This window comes from Elephas maximus, chromosome 20, assembly GCF_024166365.1.
Source record: "Elephas maximus indicus isolate mEleMax1 chromosome 20, mEleMax1 primary haplotype, whole genome shotgun sequence".
NCBI lineage: Eukaryota > Metazoa > Chordata > Mammalia > Proboscidea > Elephantidae > Elephas > Elephas maximus.
The window spans coordinates 54,790,295-54,814,193 of record NC_064838.1 but is presented as its reverse complement, the minus strand read 5'-3'; the positions used below and the strand labels follow the sequence as shown (position 1 = coordinate 54,814,193).

Genomic DNA, 23,899 nt, shown 5'->3' with positions numbered 1-23,899 from the left:
CTACCCCAGGTCACACAGCAACTTGGTGGTGGCAGCAGAGACTGGTGCTCCCTCCCACTCCCCGGACCCCACCCGGCCTCAGGGATAGGAGGCCCTAAGATCCAGCCAGATCCACCCAGCCCACTCATACCTTCCCTCCTCCCAGTGTCCAGAAGTTCCCATGTTCGGAGCCTCAACATCAAGGGCTGGCTCTTCATGGTAAAAAACAGTCTCCCTGCAGGCATCTTTGAGGCACTGAACTCCCTCAGAGCGTTTAAAATACAATCCTCTCTTCTCCTGGCAGTCCAATGGTGCATGAGGAGAGCCCGGGCCACCGGGTCTGGACTTCAGAGGGAAACCACAGGAGTGCTTTGGGCCTTGCTTCTGCTTTTCCCCTAGTGAAAATTGGGCTCTGACGGGATGGCTGCCCCTGGTCACTCCTGGGTGGCTGGGGCTGGGCTATTCCCGCACCTGGTGGGCTCTCCTGACACTTCTCTCCTCTCTGCATGCAGGATGCAGCATTGGGCCCGGCGCCTGGAGCAGGAGATCGATGGTGTAATGCGGATTTTTGGGGGCGTTCAGCAGCTCCGAGAGGTAAACTTGGCACAACTTGCGTTCCCTTCAGGGACTCTCTTCCAAGTGGGAATTGACAGGGATGGAAGAGGTCAGAAATAAGGAGCTAAGATGATTTGGCGTTGTGGAGGTCCCAGTCTGGGGACACTGCTGGGCCTGTGGGGGCAGGTGAGGGAGATCACCAGGAAAGCAGTGGATTCCTTGGGTCTTGGTCTGCTCTTCTGGAGGTCACTGTGTTTAAGCAGTAATGGGTGGGCTCTAATGATGACTGTTGTCTCTGGGAGGTGGTCACAGGGACTTTTAGGGTTCCCCAGCTGGGCTCAGGTGGGTGAGGTTTGTGCTTGAGGCAGAGGCTAGGGTGGAAGGCCAGGCCCGCGAGGGTTCAGATGCAGATGTGGAGATGAAAGCCAGAGGGACTGTCCATGGAATGAGCGGGCGGCTGGGCCAAACAACCCCAGATAGTGGTGCCACCCACTTTTAGCCTGGAGATAGGTTGGAAGCCTGTGCTTGGAGAGATAAGGGATCAAGGGGTGGGAGGGGTGACTGATGAGGTGCAAGCGACCACATTCATCCTGAGAGATTATGTTAATGTTTGAAATAGTGATGTGAGGAGCAGGCTATTCATCACCCCCAGAAGGCTGCAAAATGTGTCGCTGTCAGGCCACGGGCTCCTGAGCTATCACTCTTGACGTGGCTCAGGAGAACTGAGCTTTGGAGTGGTGGGGGTGGAACTCTGGGGTTCCTGTGGGGGCATTGCTAGGGGCTTGAACCAGGAAGTACTAACCAAAAGTGAGCAGGGGGATTAATGGTGATCTCCTGCTGATGACCTGCTTGGGAACTACAGGATAAACCAAATCATTGACGGTGGTTCAGCAGAGTCTAGGCCTAGCTAGGAAGTCTGGCTGGAGGATGTGGTGGTGAGAATGGCACATGGGAAGAGGCCAGGCTCAGGCCGAGGTGAATATGCCCCCTTTTCTAGAAATCAAATTTGAATTTCCCTTGTTGATCGTTTTTATTCCCACAATGTGTTCCCTTCCTTCCTGATGGGACTTGAGTGATTCCAGACACTTCCACCAATGAACACATCCTCCTACACCTACCCACCCAGCAGTCACCAAGGTGACTTGGACCTGGGGTCTGACTCCCATTCCAGGATGCTGCTCCTCCTCTGGCTGTACTTTCCTCTGAGAAGGCTGAGCCAGGGCGGTGAAGAGCCGGCTGGGGCTGGGCCATGGTTGATGTGGCTGTGGTCAGCATAGTGGCTGGAGGAGAAGTGCTGACCTGGCATTCCCAGCTCCTCCTGGCAGCCCCTCTGCCTGCCCACGACTGCCAGCTCTCCAGCAGCTCTGTGTCCTGCTCCAGTTTTTTCTCACCTGCTTCCTCAGCCTCTTACTTCCTGCTGACAGCTCCAGGCTGCTTCTTGGCATGAGGCCTCTGGTGAGGTGGGTGGGGGGAAGGGCAGATGGGAGGGTCTAGAGACAGAGGGTAACTGCATGGGAGCAGGAGGGAGCTAATGGGCCATCTCCCCACCCCTACAATCCTCCCAGACCTGGACTGTGCCACCACCACTCTTCTTCCCATGCATGTGACAGGGCCTGTATGCCTAGCCCATGCCCGGCTCTGATGGCTTGGGAGGATGCTTGGAGCAGACCGTGCTTTGCCAAGATGACAGCCTCAGCCCCCACTGGGGCAGCCCCTCCACGGGCCTCCCTGAGCTGGTTTTGAGCTGTCTCCCCAAACACCTACATCTGGGATGGTCCCTCCAGGGCTGCCCTCTCTGCCCCTGTCCTAGGGGCCACCCCACCCCTAGAAGCCCAGAGCCACGAGGGCTGGCAGCTGCAAGAGTGCAGAAACTGCAGACGGTGGCTTTTGGGAGCGTTTTCCCTGCCTGGGCACCTTCCTACCCCTGAACTCACCACAACCCTATGGGGAATGACTGGGTGCAGACTGTGGTCCATTTTACAGGTTGGAAACTGTGACATACCTGGCGGGGGGCGGGGAGGCTGTCCACAATGACCTCATCTATCCCCAGGGTCAGCACATACTAGGAGCTCCTCTATCATCCCTCCCCCATGTTTAGCCAGACACCTCCTGAGACACGCCCTCCTGGGTACCCGAACCTTCCCCAGCCAGCCCACTCCTGCCTCAGACAGGCCAGAAAGGTGTGGGCCCTGCATAGCCTGCCCCCTCTGGAACCCCTGGGCGCTGAGTGATGTCTCCTGAGCCCCTTCTCCACCCTCCTCCATCAGCACCATATTGTCCCCCTCGGGGTGGGGGAGAGCAGAGAGCATATGCTTAGGCTCTGAGCTCATTTACATAATGAGACTGATCAGGATGAATAATTCATCAGGTGCCTGGGGGTACTTGGGGGAGGATGTGGAGATGGCAGTCTCCCCACTCCAAAGCCCAGGTCACTTTGATGGGTACAGCCAGGGACAGCTGGGTGCCCAGGGTAGAAGGGGGACAGTTCTGGGGTCCTTGTGGAAAAGCAAAGCGGAAGAATTTGTCATCAGACATAAAGAAGAACCAGTGGCTTGTTAGTTGCACAAGCCCTGGAACGACTTCCTGAGACCATCCTTAGAGGGTCTCTGCAGAAGGAAGTGAGATCGGCTGCCTGGGGTGAAGGTCGGGGATAAGAGAAGAGCTGGGGGTTTTTACGGGCTGTGAGCAGAGACCCAGGACTGCTACATCTGGGGACTCCAAGCCACCTTCTGAGGAGGCACTGTGGAGAAATGGGGTTGGGGAAGGTGTGTCAAGGCAGAGAAACAGGCCTGGGGCCAGCCTGGAGGAGCCATCTGGGGCTTCCCCTCCCCCAGGCAGAAAGCAGGACCTCAGGACTCAGATCCGTGACCCCAAATCTCCCATCTCTCACCCCCAAAACCAAACCAAATCGAACCTGTTGCTTTTGAGTCAATTTTGACCAATAGCGACCCTATAGGACAGAGTAGAACTGCTCCATAGGGTTTCCAAGGAGCGCCTGGTGGATTCGAAATGCCGACCTTTTGGTTAACAGCAAGTTCTTAACCACTGAGCCACCAGGGCTCCACCTCCCTTCCCGCTGCTGTGCTTTTCAGGACAGTCATGTTGATTGAGACCAATGGAAAATGGCATTTCTGAATCAGTGATGCCTCCACAGTCCCATCTTGTCGCGTCCACCCTGCACCCCGTCTGCTCACTGCTCCCCGGGAATGTGTAATTAATATTTGCAGAGTGCCACATCTGGACCTGGCTCCTGGCGTGGACCAAAGTCTGGTCACATTAAGGCCCCTTTCCCGTGGGGTTCAGGGAGGCGGGGACAGGGCCTCTCTGCAGGTGCCTTTGCCACAGGCCCCTCCCATCCCGCCTTGCACATGCATGCTCACACACTGGCTCTAGGTATGCTGCCTGAGGCTGTGGTCTGCATCCATTTGGGGAGAGGGCTCCCCGGGAAGCTCGCATCCCAAAGGGTGTCAGCAGTGTCCAAGAGTGCCAGGGAACCTAGAGGGGCTGGAATAGAAAAGGAGGAAGGAAGCTGGGATTGGGGAAGCACCAGAGGACAAAAGCAGCCCTGGGAGGGCCAGGCAAGGTGGATACAAGCTGTTATGACTCCCTGACTCCATAGCTGGTCCTTCCATCAGAGCACATGGCTGGTTACATGCACCCCAAAGAGGCAGGCCTGCAGCTCCATGGCCCGGTGGACCCCTACCCACGCATGGGCCATCCCAGCTGAAGCGCTCAGTCAGATGGGGGGTGGTGAGGAAGCCCCACCGAACCCCATCACAGCCCCTCCCCAGGGTTCCTGCAGCCCCAGCACACCCCTCACTGTGCAGCCCCCACCCCGCCATCCAGCCAGCCTCCCCCTGTGAGACCCAGGAGCACCCTCCCCTCTCCTGGCGTAAATGATCAGGATGTGGGGCACGTCAGGGTGGGGGTGAGGAGGGGCATGGGTGTGAAATCCTCTGCTGGGTAGGAATTGCTGCCGCTCGCCTCCCTAAAAACCCACATATATTATTCTTTAATGGAAAGTTAATTGTCTTATTATTCCCTCCATATGGTCCTCTTGCTCGGCACCCAGCAGGGATGCATGGGGCTGAGGGGGGCACTCCTGGAAGGGTGTCTGAAATGCAGTGAGGCCGTTGCTTGAGCAAAATGGGGTACACAGAAGCAAGTACACGGGCGCCTGGCCAAAGCCTGCCTCGGCCCCTTCCTTGACCCCCAGCCCAGCCTGCTCCCCACCTTTTTCCTTCCCAGGCCTTGCCATGGGGGTGACCTTTTCTGATATGCTCCCCTCTGTGAGTTCTGGGAACCCGTCTTTCTGAGTACTGCATGGAGAGACACAGAGTTAGAGGGGGGTGGGTATTGCCCTTCTTCCCCCCATACACATACCCCACTGTCACCTGCAGGAGAAAATTCCATTTTTGAGAGGCTTTTCAAAAGCCATTTTGTCTGTGGCAGGAGCTCCCGCCTGAGGGCCGGCTGGCTGGCATGGGTCTCCCGCACCCTTTCCTCACCACACACACACCCCACCAGAGGCGGGGCCAGGGGGCCAGGGGGTGATGTCTTGGGATGCCTGCACCAGGGATGTTGGCTCATGCTGACCAAACCTTCCATAGACACCAGCTGCCTCACCCAGCAGCTCTTCGGGGGCTGCTGAGGCTGGGGCCCCAGTCCCTTGCCATGCCTCCCCCTTCCTGCTCCCCGGGGTATTGGGTCAGATCAACCTCCAGGCAGGAGGGGACCTGGCATGAGCTAGAGGTTGCACCTATGTGCAATTCAGAGCCTCCTGGTCCTGGAGGCTTGTCAGGGGACAGCTAGGGCAGGGAGCCCTACTAGGAGGCTTCTGGGATTCTGAGATAGTCCTAGCAGGGAGTTGCCACATAGCTTCCTGTGTAGGCCATGGGTGTTGAGGGGGTGAGCCGAGGGAAGAGGCACTTCTGGGTGAGATTAGCAGACCCAGTGGCTGGTGGTACAGCATGGTGGGTAGAGGGATTGTCAGCTTCCAGCTTGGGCCAAGCAGTGACCGTGGGGCCATGTCACTGCATCCTCCATCTGTCCAAGGTCAGTTCCCAGGGGATGGAGGAAAGGATGTTGCCTTGCCTCTCTGAGCCTCAGTTTCCCCATCTGTGAAATGGGACGTGAGTGGTCTTGTCCTAATGGGGAAACATGAGGATCCCCGGGGAGCGGGGATGAGGAAGGGCTGCAGACAGAGCCCCGGAGATGTGGGAGTACTTTTGTACTCCCCACCACCAGTTACCTGTTCTCTCAAATGTTGGCCACAGTTTTGGAAAGCTTAGATGCTCAAGGCATCTCCTCCACCCAGCTCCGTCCAGGATCTTGGGACTTAGCTCCTCCCTGCATCTATGACTTCTTTTGGGGGAATCTGACCAGGATATGACCAAGGGCTACCAGGCAGGGGCAGGGCTTGGAGAAACAGGGCTTTGTGGACCAGGGAAGGGTGCATGGCCTCTTGGGCCAGCAATCCAGGGAGCCAGCTGCAGAGGCAGCCCTGGGGGAAGATGGGTGGAGATGAAGGGGAGGGTCCATATGTCCCATAAGAGGCCCTTGAGCCCATTTCGCACATCAGTCAACGAGTCAGAAGCTTGTCCCCCAGACCCTGTGGACACAAGAAAGGGGACAGGGGCTTGGCTGGCAGCAGGGTAGGAGGCAGTATGAAGCCATCAAGTTCTGGCCAGCCCCTGGTATTGCCACTGAGAATGGGGAGGTTAGTGAGTCAGAAAATGGAGTGGCCAGGGCCAGGACTGAGAATCAGGGGTTCTTCTTGGGGATGCAGCTCCAAGAACTACCGGAAGGTTCTCTGCCTGGGGCAGGGGGCCCTTCAGTTTAAGAGAGAGACATTTTCTGAAGTGAATGCCCCTCAATTCTTCTATCTGGGGAATCCGGGAAGTTTGTCTGTCAAGCTTTTCTAAAGCAGGACCCCCTGCATGGGGAGGGCGTTCAAAATGAACACGCTGGCCCTCTTCTGGGGTCCTCAGAGAGGCTGGCTTTGCAGCAAACAGCTGGGGGTGGGCTCTGACGGAGACCCAGCTCTTGTAGCTTGTTGAGGAGTGACCAGACTCTTCTCCTCCCCCATCCATCTCTGGAGAGTAATGGGGCTGCCAGGGGACCGGTCTGAATGACCAGGGGTGGGGGAAGGAGAACAGGGACGAGTATGGTGTGGGTTTCTGTGCTGGGCCCCTGGGGACAGCTGACCTGAGCTGAATGCCTCCCCAGCCCCCACCGCTGTCCACTGCTAGATCAGTGGCAGCCACTGGGACACTTGCCTGAGATTCATGGAGCTCCAAGCACTTGGTGGAGTCAGAGAAGTAACTGGTTTTGACAAACCAGAGCCAGCCTGGGGGCAGCCTGAACAACACTTACCATGACCACGCAGGAAACGGAGGCTCGGTGTGGCCTCCCTCCACACTCTCTGAGCATGGCTCCCAACTCCTTGTGAGCAGGATTTAATGTTTGGAGAAGATTACAGAGCCACAAACCTCCTGTATTTCTGTACCTCTGTCCCAGCCCTGGGACCTGGCAGCTCTGAGGAGGGCTGGCCTGCTCCCTGTAGAAGGTGGAGACTGGGGCAGGGTGGATCCTGGGCAAACCCCTTATGCCCCCTCCTTGTCCATCCCAAGTGGCTGACCTTCAGGACTTGAGTGCCCGGCCTCCTGCCAGGAGTGGTGGGGAGGAGGGACTGGGACCCCACCCAAAAGGATGCTCACTCTGGGTGGAGAAGCAGGCTACGAACACACATGTAGGTGTACATGTATACATGCACAGTGAACATGTATACCCACAGGCGGGTACACACATGTACACACATGTCTGCAGCGCACACACATGTACATATGTGCCCACAAGGTGGGCACTGAGCAGATGCTCAGCTAATAACTGTTCAATGGATGGGTAAGGGAAGGACAGGCACCTAGCAACTGAGAAGGGAGAGATCAGGGCTCTTACTCCATCCCACAGAACCCTCACGGCAGAGCCTTAGTGCCAGCTGCTTGGGAGAGATAGGCTTTCGTGGGGTCTGCCAGGACTCAGCCCCACCAGACAGGCCTTTGGTTGCTCTGTGTGAGGGAGTAGACGACCCTGGAGGAGAGCTGACCGCACGGAGTATGCTAACTACCCAGACACATCTGGGGCCTGGAGAGGCTGGGCCATTCCTGGAGGGACATGAAGGTGTGTGGCTCTGGACAGGGGTATTGAGGAGCCTCCCATAGTCCACCTGCCACTTTCCTCACCCACCCCCACCCCCAGACAATCTCTTCTTCCCCAACTCCGCCTTCCCTACTCCAGGCCTTTCCCCAGCTTTAAACCCAGCCCACAGCTCCCCTCCTCCAGGAAGCTCTCCAGATCAACACGGAGGCCAGTGAGATGTTCCCCACTCCTTTCTGCCTCTGCATCCCTGGGGTACACATAGAAGGTGGGTCTGGAGGACCTCTGGTGGGCTGGTCAAGTCTCCCCATTGTATGGGGTGGGGAGACTGTGGCTAGAAGGGCAGGGCCATGCCCGGGTCTGCCAGAGTCCAGCTGACCACAGACAATCAGGCCTAGAAGGCAACCGACCCATGGTGATCCTCGTTCCCCTTTCTCCTGGCTCACTGGGAGACAGAGTCCCTGACCTGCTGAGGCCTGTGTGAGGTGGGATGTGGGCTGATCATAGTGTGCCTGTGGAAGAGAGTGTGCAAGATTCGCGACACTGCACATGGGAGTGTGAGTATGCATGCGTGTGCATGTAGAAGAGAATGTGTGAGCCTGTGTGTGTGTGCATGCTACAAGTGCAGGTATAAACAGGTGAGTGTGTCTGTGGAAGGGAGCATTTGAGCCTCCATGCATGTTGCATGGGGGGATGTGACCAGGCACACGCATGCACATTTACATGGATGAGAGCATGATCCTGCATGCATGCATCATGTATGTGAGAACATGACCAGGTACACGTGTGCGTGTGTGTATGTAGATGAGAGTGTGTGGCTCTGCGTGCCGTGTGTGGGGGCCTGAGGAGGCATGTGTATGGGGTAGGCTGGGGCTGTGAGGAGGCAGGTGCTGAGAGCTCTGTGTCACCCAGAGCAGGCGAGAACTACTTAACTGATTAATTAGCGAAGCCGAGAAGTCCTGGTTGTGGGTGAGGAGCTCACATTCACACACGCATGGGGACTGTCCCCATGCGTGGCGAGCATCCCCCCGAGTCACTCTGCCTGACACTGCTCAGCAGCCCTGCAGTGTGGAGGATAGAGTGGACTGCCATCAGTTGTGGATCTGGGTCCTTGCACGCCTGTGTGTCTACACCCTGGTATGGGTGCTGGGAACCAGTGACTCCGCTGTGGAGAACATCTGCCTTGTGCAGGGCCGTACTTATTGTTCCCAACCCAGTGCTCTCTGAGGCTTGGTGGGGAGGCCACGCTGGACCTTGTCCTCGTTTCACAGATAAGGGAGCTGTGGTCGGTGGGGGGACACTGTGCAGGAGCCCCTTTTACTGGTCTTGGGCCTCCTGCTGAGGAGGGGGGCATCCTCCAGAGTTTGCAGGCAGTCAGGACTCCCTGGGCTCAGGGAACAGTCTGGGTGCCCATGGGGTTAGAACAGAGCTTTCTACATACAGCACAGGACAGTCCCCCGCCACTTAAAACCCCAGGTGCCTCGTCACCAGCGCAGAAAAAGCCAGGTTCCTCCTCATGCCCTGCAGGCAGGCTCTGTCTCCTCAGAAGTCTGCTCAACACCTCCCCTCTCCTGTCCCTAGAAAATGAGGCCCCTCCCAACACCCCCAGCCTCCCAGCCCCCGAGCCCTACACGCCTCGCCATCCGCAGGAATCACATTGTAATTGTAGCTGTCGAGTGTCCTTCATTCACGCAGCTCCTGGTGCATCGATGGGGTTGTTGAGCTTGTCCCTGAATCCCAGGGTCTGGGGTCGATGCAGGCCTGCCCCCCAACAGTGCCCCACAGAGACCCTAAGGCTCTGCCGCTGCGCTGCATCGTTGTGCAGGGAGACCCTGAAGCTGGGTCAAGTGGCAGCCACTTGCCTCTTGATCAGGTGTTGACTGAGGGGCCTTCATTATACTCCATCTACAGGCATGGAATAAATTGGTGTGCAGTGAATTTATTCTTGTTAAAGAAGGACTTTCACACTGGAGAAAACTTTTAAAAAAGAACATTTATATAAAAAGCAATTACCGTGCCAGTAATTTTTATGTATTCTCCCCCGTCCATTGCTGCCTTTGTGTTTGAACGTGACCGCCTCTGGGGCAGCTGCAGACTGGTTCCGTGGTCTCCCAGCTACAGCCTCCCACCTGCTCGATCAGCCTCCTCCTCTGGGAAGGATCAGAATGCAGGCCCAGGGCCCAGCAGGGGTGTGTGGCTAGGTGGATTTATGTTCAAAACTCGAGCGCTTTGGAAATTTCCTCTCGAGTGCGTCTCTGTCCCTGTGTTGTTCCATTCCCAGGCTGTCCTGGCCTTTCCAGGTCCCTCTTGGCAGCGGCTGAGCACTTAAAGGTACCTGCTTCCCGGCAGCCTCTTGGCCCAGTTCGTTGAGAAAGGAGGTGGTAGTGCGGGAGCAGGTATTTTCCCTCCCAAGGAGCCACTAACGGGCACCCTGCTTCCCCAGCCATTATTGCTCTCACACTCAATGCATTATGTAAATTGTCTCTGTTGCTAAGTGGTGGAGGAGCCACTCGGGGGAACAGAGGGAGCGAGGTCTGGAGCCTTCTGAAGGAAGGCAGGAGTTTGGGTCCTAAAAATCCACCTCCCTACATCAAGGAGAAGCTGACAGCCTCTCCCCTCAGACTAGGGCCACCAAGGGCTTGGACACTGACTTTCCCTCAGACCACGGCTTTGTGAGGGCAGTAACTGTACCTCCACAGCAGACTAGGGACACCCAGGAGGCCAGGTGGGCTCCCTTATTGGATGGGGCTGTCAGACTGGGGCTTTGCCTCCCACCTCAGACTGGCTCTCAGTGTAGGACACATGCCCCCCTGCTGCCTAAGGAGGCCTGCTTCTCACCCCTGCATGTGTTTCATCAGCAGCTAGGCACTCCTTAGGAACCCTTGGAGGAGCTGGAAAAGGTCCTCTCCAGCCATGGACTCTGGAGAGCCCCAGTAACCTGGGTCTCCTCCCCAGTGGACACTCAGTGAGCTCAAGATGTGGAACAGTGAATTTTGGGGCAGCCCCGCATCCTAGGGTGCCAGTGGCTTCTTGAATCCCTGCTGAACTCAACAGGCTCTTGGCTCTCAATGTGGCACAGGGGAGTATGAAGGTTTCTGGACCTGGGCAAGGCCTGGATGGTGGGAGGGGTCTGTCCGGGAGTACTCACCTGGCTCAGTGTCTGCCCTTTTAAGACACAGGACCTGATAGGGGAATCAACCCACCCAGGGGTCTGGGTTCAACATCTCACTCTCTGAGGAGCTGAGGGCTCTGGGCTTTTTCCAAACTGCCCTGGACTCCTCCCATCTGGGCTTGTATTTGCATGGGACCCGCCGGTGCCACACGCACTCGTAATTCTCTCTGGGACTGAGGAGCTCCGTCACGGCCCACCCCGTTCTGCCTCTGGGACAGGATGTCTGTCTAGTGCAAGGAGATGCCACTGGGTTGAGGGGTTGCAATTTATGTGTTTCCTGACACCAGGAGTTTTGGTTTCCAGGGAGGGTATGAAAATTGGCAAAGACATTTGCAACCCACCCAGCTCTACTTCTGGGAAAACCCACCCCCACCCCACCCAAGCATGGCCACCTGTGGGTCTGAGTAAAATGGCCATTCGACCCCGACCCAAGTTTAACCGGAACTTGTGCAGGGGCTGTGTGTCGACGCCCATACAGACATTGTGAAAGACTTGGAGCTTCCTCCCCACCTAGCGTTGTTTCCTGCTGTCTCCAGGAGGGGCTTTGTCATCTCTCAGGCCACTGTGGGCTGCTGTCCCTCAGCTTCCTTTCAGGTGACTCCCAACTCTTCAGAAATGTTGAGGTGGGGGCTAGGAGCCACTCAGACCAAGTAATTCAACATTTCTGTCTAAGAAGCCTGATCTTTGTACTCAGCTGGTCAGAGAACTGACATCACAAACCGTCCTCCTTTGCAGGAAGAATAAACAGAGGTGGTAGTGATGTCCACAGAGTGTAATGTCAGCTGCTGCCCTTTAGTGGTCCCTGTTCCAAAGCCAGAGGCTGGAGTCAAAGCCTTCAGTCCTCTGTCCCTGACTCCTCTGTCTGTCTACGTTATTCTCTGTCTATGTTATTCTCCTCCTCCCTCCCTCCCTCTCTCTTTTTTCTTTTTCTTACATTTCTAGATGGATTTTTAAATTTAGAATTTCTAATGAACATTACACACATACATGGTTTAAGAGTCGTTTTACCAGGCGTGTTGTGTTAGGAGTTCAGCAGCCCCCTCCACTCCATTTCTGACTCCCCAGAGGCTGTTACTTTCTAATCTGTGAGCTCCGTATCTCTAAATTTTAGGCATACTCATGTCACTACTTCATGATTGTTCAGTTTTAGGCATTATCCATGGACATCCACTGTGGGAGAGGAGAACTCAGCTCTCTCACCTCCTTCCCCCACACACAATCCTACCCTCATCCTCCCAGTGTCACCACACTGTGATATGGTTAGGTCGTGACACAGCATCTCGTAATATGTGTGATTACTCTTCCTTCTGGGCATAATTTTTAGTGTGTGTGTGTTTTATATAGTTAATAAGTATCTTGTTTTTTGTTTGTTCATTTGCTTAGTTTTCTGTGAGCTTTTACTACTTCTGCCCCAAACTCCCTACCATTTGTTTGGCCCTCCTCTTAAATATATTCAGATGCATCGGGGGTTCTATCAAGTTCACTGTTCAAGGGAGTCTTACCCAACTTGCCCCTGCACAGACAGGCTGCTCTCCCAGACTGCTGCCCTATGTCTCCCAGGGATTTTCTTCATCTCCCTTCTGGGTTGGAGTCACCTCTTCCTGAATCCCATGGTGTCTGCTTTCTCAGTTTCTGGATTTTTCCCTCATTTTCATAGAAAGTATTCTCAACTGGCTTCATGAGAAAAGATATTTGGGAGCCAGAATTTTGAGACTTTCATGTCTCAGAAAGCCTTCCCTCTCTCCCACACGTGACAGAGAGCTTAGGTGGGCTTCCAAGTCCAGGCCGGAAACTATTTGCCTCAGAATTCTAAGGCAGCACTCCATTTCCTTCCAGCTTCCAGAATTACTATATAAAAAAAATAACCCGTTGCCATCGAGTGAGTTCTGACTCATAACGACCCTATAGGACAGAGTAGAACTGCCCCATAGGATTTCCAAGGAGCACCTGGTGGATTCAAGCTGCCGACATTTTGATTAGCAGCCATAGCTCTTAACCGCTATGCTACCAGGGTTTCCAGAATCAGTGTGGAGAAGTCCAAAGTCATTCAGACTCCTGCTTTACTGTACATGACCTGATTATCTCCAGAAACTTGTCAGTTTTGTTTTTTTTTTTCTATTCCCAGTGCTCAGAAATTTCACAGGGATATGCCTTAGTAGGGCATATTTTTATTCCTTAGGCTTACCACTCAGTAGATGCTTTCAAACTACATACTCATGTTCTTCAATTCTGGAAAGTTTTCTTGAATTATTTCTTTGACCATTTCTTCCCTTCCCTTTTCCCTTGCTCTCTCTTTCTGGAACCCTTAACTCAGACCCTTTTCCTTTTTCTCTTTTCCCTCCAATTTTCCTTCTCTGTGTCTTTTAATTGGGGGATTTCTCAATTTTATCTTCCAACATTACTATTAAGTTTTATATTTTGTTACCATATTTTTAATTTACAGGATCTTTTTTTTTTTAGTAAATCTTGTTATTGTTATTTACAACCATATCTTGTTATGGTTGCTATACTGTGTGCTAGCTCTCTGAGAATATTATTGTAGTTTTTGCTAAAAAAAATTATTACTTCGGACTCACAGAGAGGTTGCAAAAAATGGTACAGAAAATTCTCTAACCTTCACCCAGCTTCCTCTAATGTTAGCATCTTGAATAACCATAATACAAATATCTAAACTAAGAAATTAACGTTGGTACGATACTGTAAACCAAACTGAAGGCCTTTTGTGGATTTCACCAGCTTTTGCTCTAATGTCCTTTTTCTGTTCCAGGATCTGATCCAAGATCCCACATTACATTTAGTTGTCATGTCTCCTTTGTTCCTCCTATCTGTGACAGTTTCAAGGTCTGTCCTTGTCTTTCATGACCTTGACACTTGTAAAATACCGGCCAGCTATTTTGTTGAATGTTCCTCAGTTTGAGTTTATCTGATGTTTTCTTATGATTAGATTGAGGTTATACATTTTTTTAGGAAGAACACCACAGAAATGATGTGTCCTTAATAAAAAAAAAAAATTTTTTTTTTTAATGTGTCACATTAGGAGGTACATAATGGCAATATATGTTATTATTGGTGATGTTAACCTTGGTCACTTGGCTAAGGTGGTATCTTCTGGGTTCTTCCACTGTAAATTTACTGTTTTCTATTTGTAATTAATCAGTTTCTTAGGGGAGATACTTTGAGGCTCTGCGAATATCCTGTTTCTCCTCAAACTTCTGCCCATTAATTATAGCTTCTACGAGTGCATCTTGCCTGCAGCAGTTATTACTGTGGTGTTCTAATGATGCTTTTGTGTTTCTCTCATTCCTCCTACATTTATTAATTGGAACTCTTCTGTAAGGAAGAGCTGTCCCTTCTTCCCCATTTATTTATTTGATTATTTATATCAGTGTGGATTCATTGATACATATTTTATTCCATGGGTTATGAGCCAATATTTTCATTATTTATTTTGTTGGTCAAATTTTCTCACCTTTGGCCATTAGGAGCTCTTTCAGGTTGACTTCTGTGCCCTTTTGACATACCCCTGCCCTTTTTTTTTTTTTTTTTAACTCTTCCTTACTTTCTGTTGTCACAAGGTATTCCAAGCTCATCTTGTATTTTTCTTATCCTAACCCTGGAATCAGCCACTTCTCCAAGGAGTTATGATTCCATTTATTGGATAACGCTATTTAGAAATCAAGATCAGGGTGCTGGGTGTGCTCATTGCCATGAGTGTCAATGCTTCTAGGCCCTCTCAAGATCAGAGCTAGGAAATATATGTATGCATATTAACACATGCATACACAAATATCTATAATTATTTCTGTATCTGTCCATTTGTATGTATATTCAAAACCGTGAGTCCATACAGATCCCTCCAACTGCAATCCAGCCCAACATTCTGTCTAAACCCATTGCCGTCAAGCCGATTTTGACTCATAGTGATCCTGTAGGACAGAGTAGAACTGCCCCATAGAGTTTCCAAGGCTGTAATCTTTATGGAAGCCGACTACCACATCTTTCTCCTGCAGAGCAGCTGGTGGGTTCAAACTGCCAACCTTTCAGTTAGCAGCCAAGCACTTAACCGCTGCATCACCAGAGCTCCTTTCACATTCTGTCTAGTATATACAATTCATAGCATTTTTTACATTTTCTTCTCCCTGTGTCTCCTTTCGGTTTCCTTCAAGTTGTTTTTTGTTTGTTTTGATCTCTGACTCCTGTGTGTCTGTCTTCCCCCAGTGTTCGGGGTTCTCCATGGTCTGCTAATATTTAAGCAAAGACGATAATGTGATGTTAGTCCCACACCGCAGAAGAGTGGGGCACTAAAGAATATGGCAGAGGGGGCTTATGGACCATGGGGCTCATTGTGGGTGATCTGGCCAAGTCACCCTTCTGGACTGTAGGTTCCCAGAGAAAGCTTTCCCAGTCTCTCATTTGGGGGTTCAGGGCCGTGTCTTTGGGGTTCTCTGGCTTAAACTCACTGCCGAAAGCAGTGAACCTTCCAGGGGCTGCTAAGTCAGTTGCCAACCGTCCATCTGCTTCCAGTTTTCGAAATGTTGTCCCTGGTGCTTCCTCCACATTTTTCTTGTCCTCAGGTTTTGAAGAGCCCTTTACTGTTGTTTCAAGAAGTGAAAGTTCAACTCACCAGGTACCACTGCTTTCATTTCTCTTGTAGCACTGACCCAACCGGTGAATGGATAAACAGGAGGTTCTCTGGCTGAGGAGTGTGGGGAACCCTGACCTCCCTTTCATCACCCCTGACCTCCCTTTCATCACCCCTGACCCTCCACATGAGGCCAGGGCCCCCTGTTGACTGCCTAGGCTCTAAAGAACATAGTTTGAGAACGGTTGGGACCAAGGCTTGGCTTGGGAGTAGCAGCAGGGGGCCACTGAGGACAGTGATCGGAGTTTGGGGTGTGGGCAGACAGGCAGAGGGCTCAGCCAACATCACAGGTACACTTGAGTGGCTTAGTCTCTCTCTGTTATCAGGTGTCCCTCATCAGTTCCCTCATCTGCACAGTAGGAAGCCCTAACTAGCCTGGCTTAACACAACCAGGAGTAGGGATGAGCTTTGCTGATGAAGTGAGCTCTGCGTTGGCTCACGACATGCCAGCTGTTCCCTGGGTGGCGTTCCTGCACAACACCCTCTATATACTCACAGTCCAGCGGGTGAGGTTACTCAGGGCTTCCGTGGCTGGGGATGGGGCATTACCCTCAGCCTGGCAAGTGGCCAAGGGCTAGCTCCTTTGGGGCAGCTTCCAAGGATTCAGCCTTGTCCAGGTAAGTCAGGGCAGTCCTCTCTTCAGTGCAGCCCAAGTCTCTGAGCTTCCCCAGGGCCATGGTCTTGCTGTTCCTTCTGCCTGAAGTGCCTTCCTCAGTCCCTGCCTCAACCTATTTAAATTGAGCCCTTTCTTCTGAAGCTGGCAGGATGGGACCCTGGTAGGGCCTGGAGGGCGATCAGCCCAAATGTTCCTCAAAAGCCAGGTGATCTAGGCCTCAGTGTCCTCATATGTAAAAGGACCAGGTTGTCCTTCCTCAGGGTTACGTTGAGATGATGAAGATTGTGAAGTTGTTGCAACGGACAGAGCGGAGTCTGTGGATGTTGAGGCAGCAACATAGGTATAAGGGGATCTGGGGCAAAAGCTGAACCAGAGGCTAAAGCCTGAACGGGGGAGGCGAAGGGGCTGGAGCAGGAGGCAAGGACTGGGCCTGGGACACAGTCTGGCCCAGAGTGACAGGGGCTAAGAGATGGACTGGGTCCAGGGAAGACTAAGCCATATTCCCCTGGATAGGGCTGGACAGGACAGCACCTTCTAGAAGCGGAAAGGGGCTCACAGGCCATTTTCGGAAAGTTCAGAGCTGAAGTTATAGAGTGACTTTTTTTATTTTTATTTGTTTGCAGGCAGCTATTGGTTACATGGAAACACACTGAGCAGGAAAGGAGGTCTCAGTTCCCATTTCTCTGAATGGCATTTTGGGAGACTGGTGAGCTGGACCACCTGCCAGAGCTCAGTTTTTTGTCTTATGCCCTGACTTCATTCTACAAAGGGTAGGGGATAGAAGGCACTTCTCAATGCTGAAGAGAGAGTGACATTCTTGGGGAGGCCACAAGGAGTATTGTGATGGGCACGGGACTGGGGTTGGAGACCATTCCTGGTCTTTCTGTGCTTCCTCTAACAGGGTGGCCTGAGCACATCACCTCCCCCTCTCTGTTTCTGCATTTTCTCCTGTAAAACCAGGTGGTGGGACAGGACACTATCTATACTCCTGCTTTGGGGGCAGATAGGTATGGAGGAAGGGCAGGTGGACGAACGCCATAAGGTGGGACTGAGTGAGGAGGAGCAGAGTGTCGGGGGCAGGCTTAAGGGGCAGGGCGTTCCTGGCAAGTCCCGAACAGGAATGCCAATGGAGAACAGTCCCTCAGATCAGCTTGGCCAATCTCTGGGGAAACTGAGGCCTAGAGGGGCAGGGACAGGCCCTCAGCCACACAGCAAACAGGTGACAGAAGTGGAGTGAACACAGGTGTCCAGACTGCATCCCAGGCCTGTGGGTGAAAATGGTGAAGTCACAGTGTCCTGCAGCTGCAGCGGACAAGACACATCTATGTGCCAGACGCCCTCAGCCATGCCAGGAGCTGCCCTACCCACTGAGTATGTGAGCCCCTCCCCCACACCCTACCAGTCCATGTCCCCTCTTGCCCAGGCAACTTTTGTTTCTTGGGTGTCAACCACAAAGACTGATTAAAAGCCACCAGCCTCCTCTCTCCAGAGGCTGAGCTCCCCATTAGCACACAGCCCAGGACAGTGACAAGACCTAGGTCTGAGTTCTCCAACATTTCTAGTCTTAAGCAAATACTCTAGCTCTCTGTGCTTCAGTTTCCTCATTTGTAAAGCAGGGCTAATACTCCCTGCCCTGCCTCCCTCCTGGACTGTCACAAGGCTTAAAGGACACACACTATGCATGTAACTGGGCCTGGGCTGCAGACACAGGAGTCCTGGAAGATGATGAGGGAGAGACCATTCTGGGGGGGGGGGGAGGGGCGGCTGTAGGACCTGCCCTTGGGTCAGTCAGAGTTGACGATGGTTGGCACCCAGGACAGGCCCAGATGGATGGGGGCAGAGGATGATGAGGAGCAGCGGGGAGCATGTGGGCACGAGTGTCTGTTTTGCTGATTGCTCCTTTTGCTTTCAAGGAGATTAAACTATTTTTAGTCTGCACCACTGCTGGTGAGATGCTGGAGGAAGCCTTTCCATCGCTGAGATTTTCTGGAAGCTGCCAAGTGTGGTCTTCAACTCAATTCTGAGAGCCTTCTAGAGCGGGCAGGAGGGGACGTCAGCATCTAGGGGCTGTGGGGACGGGCTGGTATGTGGTTGCTCCCCAGGGTCCTTGCTGTGCTGGCCTTCTTTGCGCAGCACAGCCCTGGCCTGCGGGGAGCAGTAATCTGATGAGCCCAGTGTTTCTAATGCTGTGTTTAAAAAAAAGTAATTTATTTTCTAATTATTCCTTGTCTTGCATAACGGTACATCGCCAAAGTGTCGCTACTTAAAATATTTATCTCTCCACGCTGCAGGAGCAGCTCTGGAGCATAGAGGGGGAAGAAATAAAAGTCCACGTACTGGTTGCAGTCATATTACTTTGACCCATCGTGGCAGCTTTGACGTCTCCTTGTAAATACATTTATTTTTCATTAGAACGTTTCTGAGCTTGTGGCCCCCAGAAAGCCAGAGTGATTATGCTGCTCATCTCTGAGAGATGCAGTAGAGAGGTGCTCGCAGAAGGAGCGCCGCCAAACGCATCTGGTGTAGGGTCCAAGCAAGTGGGTGTGCAGGGCTGTGCTGCGTGTGTGCTGGGTGGGCCATGTGCCCAGGGGCTTCGGATGTCTGGTTTGATGGGGAAACGGAGGCCCAGAGGTCTGTTTGGAGTGGATCCAGCCTCACTGGCAGAGTGGGCAGCGGGCAGGTGGCTTGTTCTTGTTTTATCCCTGGGGCAGCTTTTCTCTACAGCTAGGGGTCAGGGGAATCTGGGGTGGCTTCATGGGGGGGCACATCCAACAGCCTCAAGTGGAGGGCCCATGGGCACAGCAGACTGGTGCTCCCAGCACACATCACGGGGACCTGATTCTTCCACCTTCGCTGCCCCTCCCTAGACTGCGGGTTCGAGCCTCCCCATAGAGGCTAGAGACACCTGGGGGCCAGAACGGCATCCTTGTCCCGCTGCCCAGTGACTGAGCAGGGACCTGATCTGGCTCCTCCCTCACTGAGAGGCTCTTTTCCAATTTAAAAAAAAAAAAAAATTTTTTTTTTTTTTTAGCCCACTGAGTCTGAGTTTTATGCTGAATTTTAAAATGCCTTATTTTTTCCAGTCTCTAAACTGCTAATCTCCCAGGCTGAGGGATTCTGGGACAAAGGCAAGGCCTCGAAGTGGAAATCTGTAAAATTAGCTTCGGCGGTATTAGTGTTTGCAGTTGGAGATTGAAAAATTGCTTTCCCAGGGCCTGATTGGAGACTGCACTCTCCTCAGGGAAGAGGCAGGGACTCAGCACAGAGGGAAGATGGAAGGCCATGGGCTGCTGAGGACAGAATGCTGGGACGGTATTGTGAGGTTCAAAAAAGCTCCTCCTGAGGGGGGCAGCCAGGCCTGCTCTGCACAGGCATGAGCTGGGGAGGGGGAGGGGTGCAGTGTGTCCTCTCCCCCACCAGCTCACAGCTTCTCCAGGGCTCTGGGTACACAGCAGGTGCCAAGTAAATGCTTGTGGAGCTCAGTTGGGTCCCTTCCCCTTCTCTTCCTGAGGCCTCCTGAACTTGCCCCCCTACCTCCCACTGCTGTGCCACCAGAGGGAGGGAGGAAGGAAGAGAGAGAGGGAGGGAGGGCAGCTTCCCGAGTCTGGTGGAGGGGCCAGTTCTGGAGCTTTGGGTGAGCTCCTGTGGCCCATCAGGCCTCTTGTGTGCTTGATTGCCTCTGATTGGCTGCAGCTGAATTCAGCAAAAGCTATTATTTGCCCTTGATGAGCCAATCAGATGGCCTCATTGGCCATTCAGAGCAGGCACCAGAACCTGGGGGGAGATGGGGTGCAGCGAGGCAGGGGCAGGGGGAGATAGATGTGGGATCTAAGCCTGTGTCCACCGTGACCTTCTCACAGCCCACACCTCCCTTTCCTTTCTCATCACCCCAAATCAGGGCTCCACACCACACTCATTAGACCATCCCCCCTGCCACTGCCCTCACTTGATCCTCTCCCTGCAGCTCCTCTCCTTGTACCTCTGCCTGTCCGAACCCTTCAAGACCTCCTCTATGGAGTCCATTTCCATCTTTCCAGCCCAAGGTGAACTCTCTACTTCAAGCTCCCAGAGACTGTTGTCTGCCCCCCTCTCTCACGCTCCACCAGGAATTGCAGAGGCCATAGTGGTCAAAGAGATTCAGAGGCTGGGGTTCCAATGCTGATCAGCCCTTTTCCAGCTCTGAGACCTTGGACAAATTTGATCCCCTCTGGAGCTTTTGGTTTAACAATCATACCTCCTCAAAGGGTGTGGACCTGAATGGGGAGGTGGGAGATGTGAAGGGCAGGCCTGGGGTATTGGAGGCCCAGCAGCCCCATGTCAGGGCTTTCTTGAACCTCTGAAGCCTGGCCCAGGCTTTGATACTGGTGGGAGCAGACAGGCCTGGGTGGCTCAACACAGCTGTGCCCCATCTAGGGGACATGTGGATGCATAGGGACCAAAGCAGATGAGAAGCAGTAGTGTGCAGTAGACTGTGGGATGTGTGCGCTGCAGATGGAGAGGCTGCGAGGACTCAGGAAGTGGGGCAGGTTGACCCACAAGAGTGTGTAGGAATGGCTCCCTGGAGTAGGCGATGGGGAAGATGAGGGCAGAGGGATAAACTGGTGAAGGTACCAGCGTGGCCAAAGGCCTGGCAGTGGGAAGGAGAGGGAGAGGCTGGTATTGGGGACTCAAAGATGTGGAGGTGGATCCTTCTGGTCCTAGGGAGCGTCCTGAACCTCCTGGAAAACAGACTCTGAGACTCTAACAGTTGCACACAGAAGGTTTATTTGGGGAGAGGGGCGTCTTCAAGAGCACTTTTAAGAGGGTGTGCGAGGTAGGATGGGACGGGGAGGGAAGCTGGCCCGCACTGCAGCTGAATGGAGGCCTCAGCCAGCCCACTGGGGGGTTCTTAGATGTCCCAAGTTGAACCCAGGAGTTCTGGCCTTTGTACCCCTGCACTGCCCAGTCACTTGATACAGACTGTTACTGAGGAGGGGACATGACCATGGATGGGGAAACTCCCTTCAGTCGAGGTAGATTCTCAAAGACAGACTCGTTTGTGGGCCATCAGCTTCCAGCAGTTGGGGGAATGAATGCCTCGATCCTGATGGGGGGACCTTCAGCAGGATCCATGGTAGCCCACTTCTTTCATCACTTGGGCCCAGTTGCTTCCTACAGTAAGTTTTTCCTATGTGATAACAACTGCTCTAGAATTCTGATTGGCCCCTGTCTTAGTTATCTAGTGCTGCTTTAACAAAATTACCGCAAGTGGATAGCTTTAACAAACAAAAATTTATTCTCTCACAGTCTAGGAGGCTAGAAGTCCGAATTCAGGGTGCCAGCTCCAGGGGAAGGCTTTCTCTCTCTGGTGGTTCTTGGGGAAGGTCTTTGTCATCAATCTTCCCCTGGACTAGGAGCTTCTCCGTGCAAGGACTCTGGGTCCAAAGGATGCACACTGCTCTTGGTACTTCTTTCTTGGTGGTATGAGGTCTCCATCTCTTGCTTGCTTCTCTCTCCTTTTATCTCTTATAATATATTAGGTGATGCAAGCCACAACCCAGGGAAACTCCCTTAACACTGGATCAGGGATATGACCTGCGTAAGGGTGTTGCATCCCACCCTAATCCTCTTTAACATAACCTAATCTTGCCTCATTAACACAGGCAGAGATTAGGATTTACAACACATAGGAAAATTACATCAAATCACAAAATGGAGGACAACCACACAATACTGGGAATCATGGCCTGGCCAAGGTGACACATGTTTTGGGGGACACAGTTCAATTTATGACAGTCCCTTTGACTGAAAAACTTGCAAGAGGAAGGTTAGAGGGATGGGCTATAGCGCCCAAGACCATGGCTAGTCTTTGAGCCCACAACTGATGCTACTCATCTCCTCCCTCCTCTACCACCCATTCTAGATTCCCCTCACCCTGACCCAGACCCTCATTCCTGAGGGGTCTGAGCCCCTCCTCACCATGTCCTTCTCAGGCCATGGCTTATGCACTGGTTCATCCTTCATTAAAACTAGGCAGGGGAGTACTAAGAGATGTCCAGTGGGTCACGTGCACCCAACAAATTCTTTCCTGCCCCAGCTCCTCCTGATAATGAGAGTCAATGCCTTTCCTTGACTGATGTGCTCTTGGCATGAGGAGCCTGAACTGTCTGGACAATAGCCATACCTTAAAGTCCAATGGGACTCTCAACAGGTCCCTCGTAAAAGTATTCCTTCTCTGGAAACCAGGACCTGTAGACCCATGGAGCCTAATGTTGGGGGGATGGGAAGCCAAATTTCCCAAGTAGGGGCCTGGGAGTGATGGGGACTGTAACCACCCCTATTTCTTTTTCTTGGTCCTCAGACCTGGGTATTCTGCCTGTTAGGGACTCAGCACCTAGTGTTGTTCATTGACTTAAGATACATACTGCATCCTAGAGGATGATGCCCCATTTTTACAGGGTCCATTTTTAGCCCGATGCCTTTGCTGTGTCTTCAAAAGGTCTTTCCAGCCAGGAGAATTGAAAACATATGTCCACATAATATCCTGTACCTGAATGTCTGTAGCAGCATATTCATAAAAATAAAAGAACAGAAACAACCCAAATGTCCCTCAGCTGATTAATGGATAAACAAAATGTGGTATATACATATAATGGAATGTTATTCAGCCAAAAAAAGGAACAAAGTACTGATGCATGCTACAACAGGGATGAACCATGAAACTATTATGCTAAGTGAAAGAAGCCAGTCGCAAAAGGACAGATATTGTATGATTCCATTTATATGAAAAGTCCATAATGGGCAAATATATAGAGACAGAAAGTACATTAGTGGTTACTAGGGGTTCGGGGAGAGAGGAAGGAGGAGTAACTACTAATTGGTATGAGGTTTGTTTTGGGGGTGATGAAAATATTCTGAAATTAGATAGTGGTAATGGTTGCATAACTCTGTGAATATACTAAAAACCACTGAACTGTACACTTTAAAAGGATGAATTTTATGGTATGTGAATGATATCTCAATAAAGCTGTTATTTTTTAAAAAGGTCGCTCCAACATTCTATCAGGCTAATGGCTTCAGGATGGTTAGGTAAGTGATAGGGCCAATGAATCCTACATTCATATACCCACTGCAACACCTCTTTTTGTCGTAAAGTGGATGCCTTAGTCCGAGAAACCCGTAAAATCTCTTACCAGTGGATCAAACACTTGATAAGTTCTTGGATAGCCAATACCCTGCATGTAGGAAAGGAAAACTGACCTATGGTAATAGCATATATGCCAATCCCAGTGGAGATGAATACTGCCCCTTCCAGGATGGGAGAGGTCCACCAAGTAGGGTGATTTGTCTCCTCAAGATATAGTGCTTTGTTGAAGGCTCAGGCTTGATCTCTGTTGCTGGCAGGTTGGACATTCAGCAGCAGCAGTAGCTAGATCAACCTTGGTCTTGGGCATGGTCTCCATTGCCTGCCACCATGGCTACTCCATTCATGCACCCATTGTACCAGCCCTGGGGTGGCTGATGCCTCAGGCTGACTAATGCCAAATGGCTGAGCCATTATGTCTGTTTGGTTATTTGGTGCCTCTTTCGTAGTGGTGCTCCCTGGTAGGGGTTAATACGATACATGGATTTTCAGATTTTGTGCCCACTCCCATATGAGTTGGAATTGACACGACAGCAATGGGTTGGATTTGGTTTTGCCCATAACTCCATCCACATACCCCTTCCCCAGACTTCCTTGTCCCTGATATTCGAGACTTTTTTTCTTCCTGACAACCAGCCAAGCCATTTGTCACTTCCC

The 23,899-nt window shown here is 52.3% G+C and overlaps 1 protein-coding gene across 3 annotated transcripts in view; it reads left to right on the top strand.

Moving 5' to 3' along the window:
• The window catches only part of CACNA2D2 (calcium voltage-gated channel auxiliary subunit alpha2delta 2), a 155,501-nt gene that overhangs the window by 30,817 nt on the left and 100,785 nt on the right, over positions 1-23,899 (top strand). For all 3 annotated transcript variants that reach the window (XM_049862675.1, XM_049862673.1, XM_049862672.1), the window contains exon 2: positions 492-573. In XM_049862675.1, the coding sequence (XP_049718632.1) occupies positions 492-573 (82 nt within the window). The remainder of the gene's footprint in view (positions 1-491; positions 574-23,899) is intronic.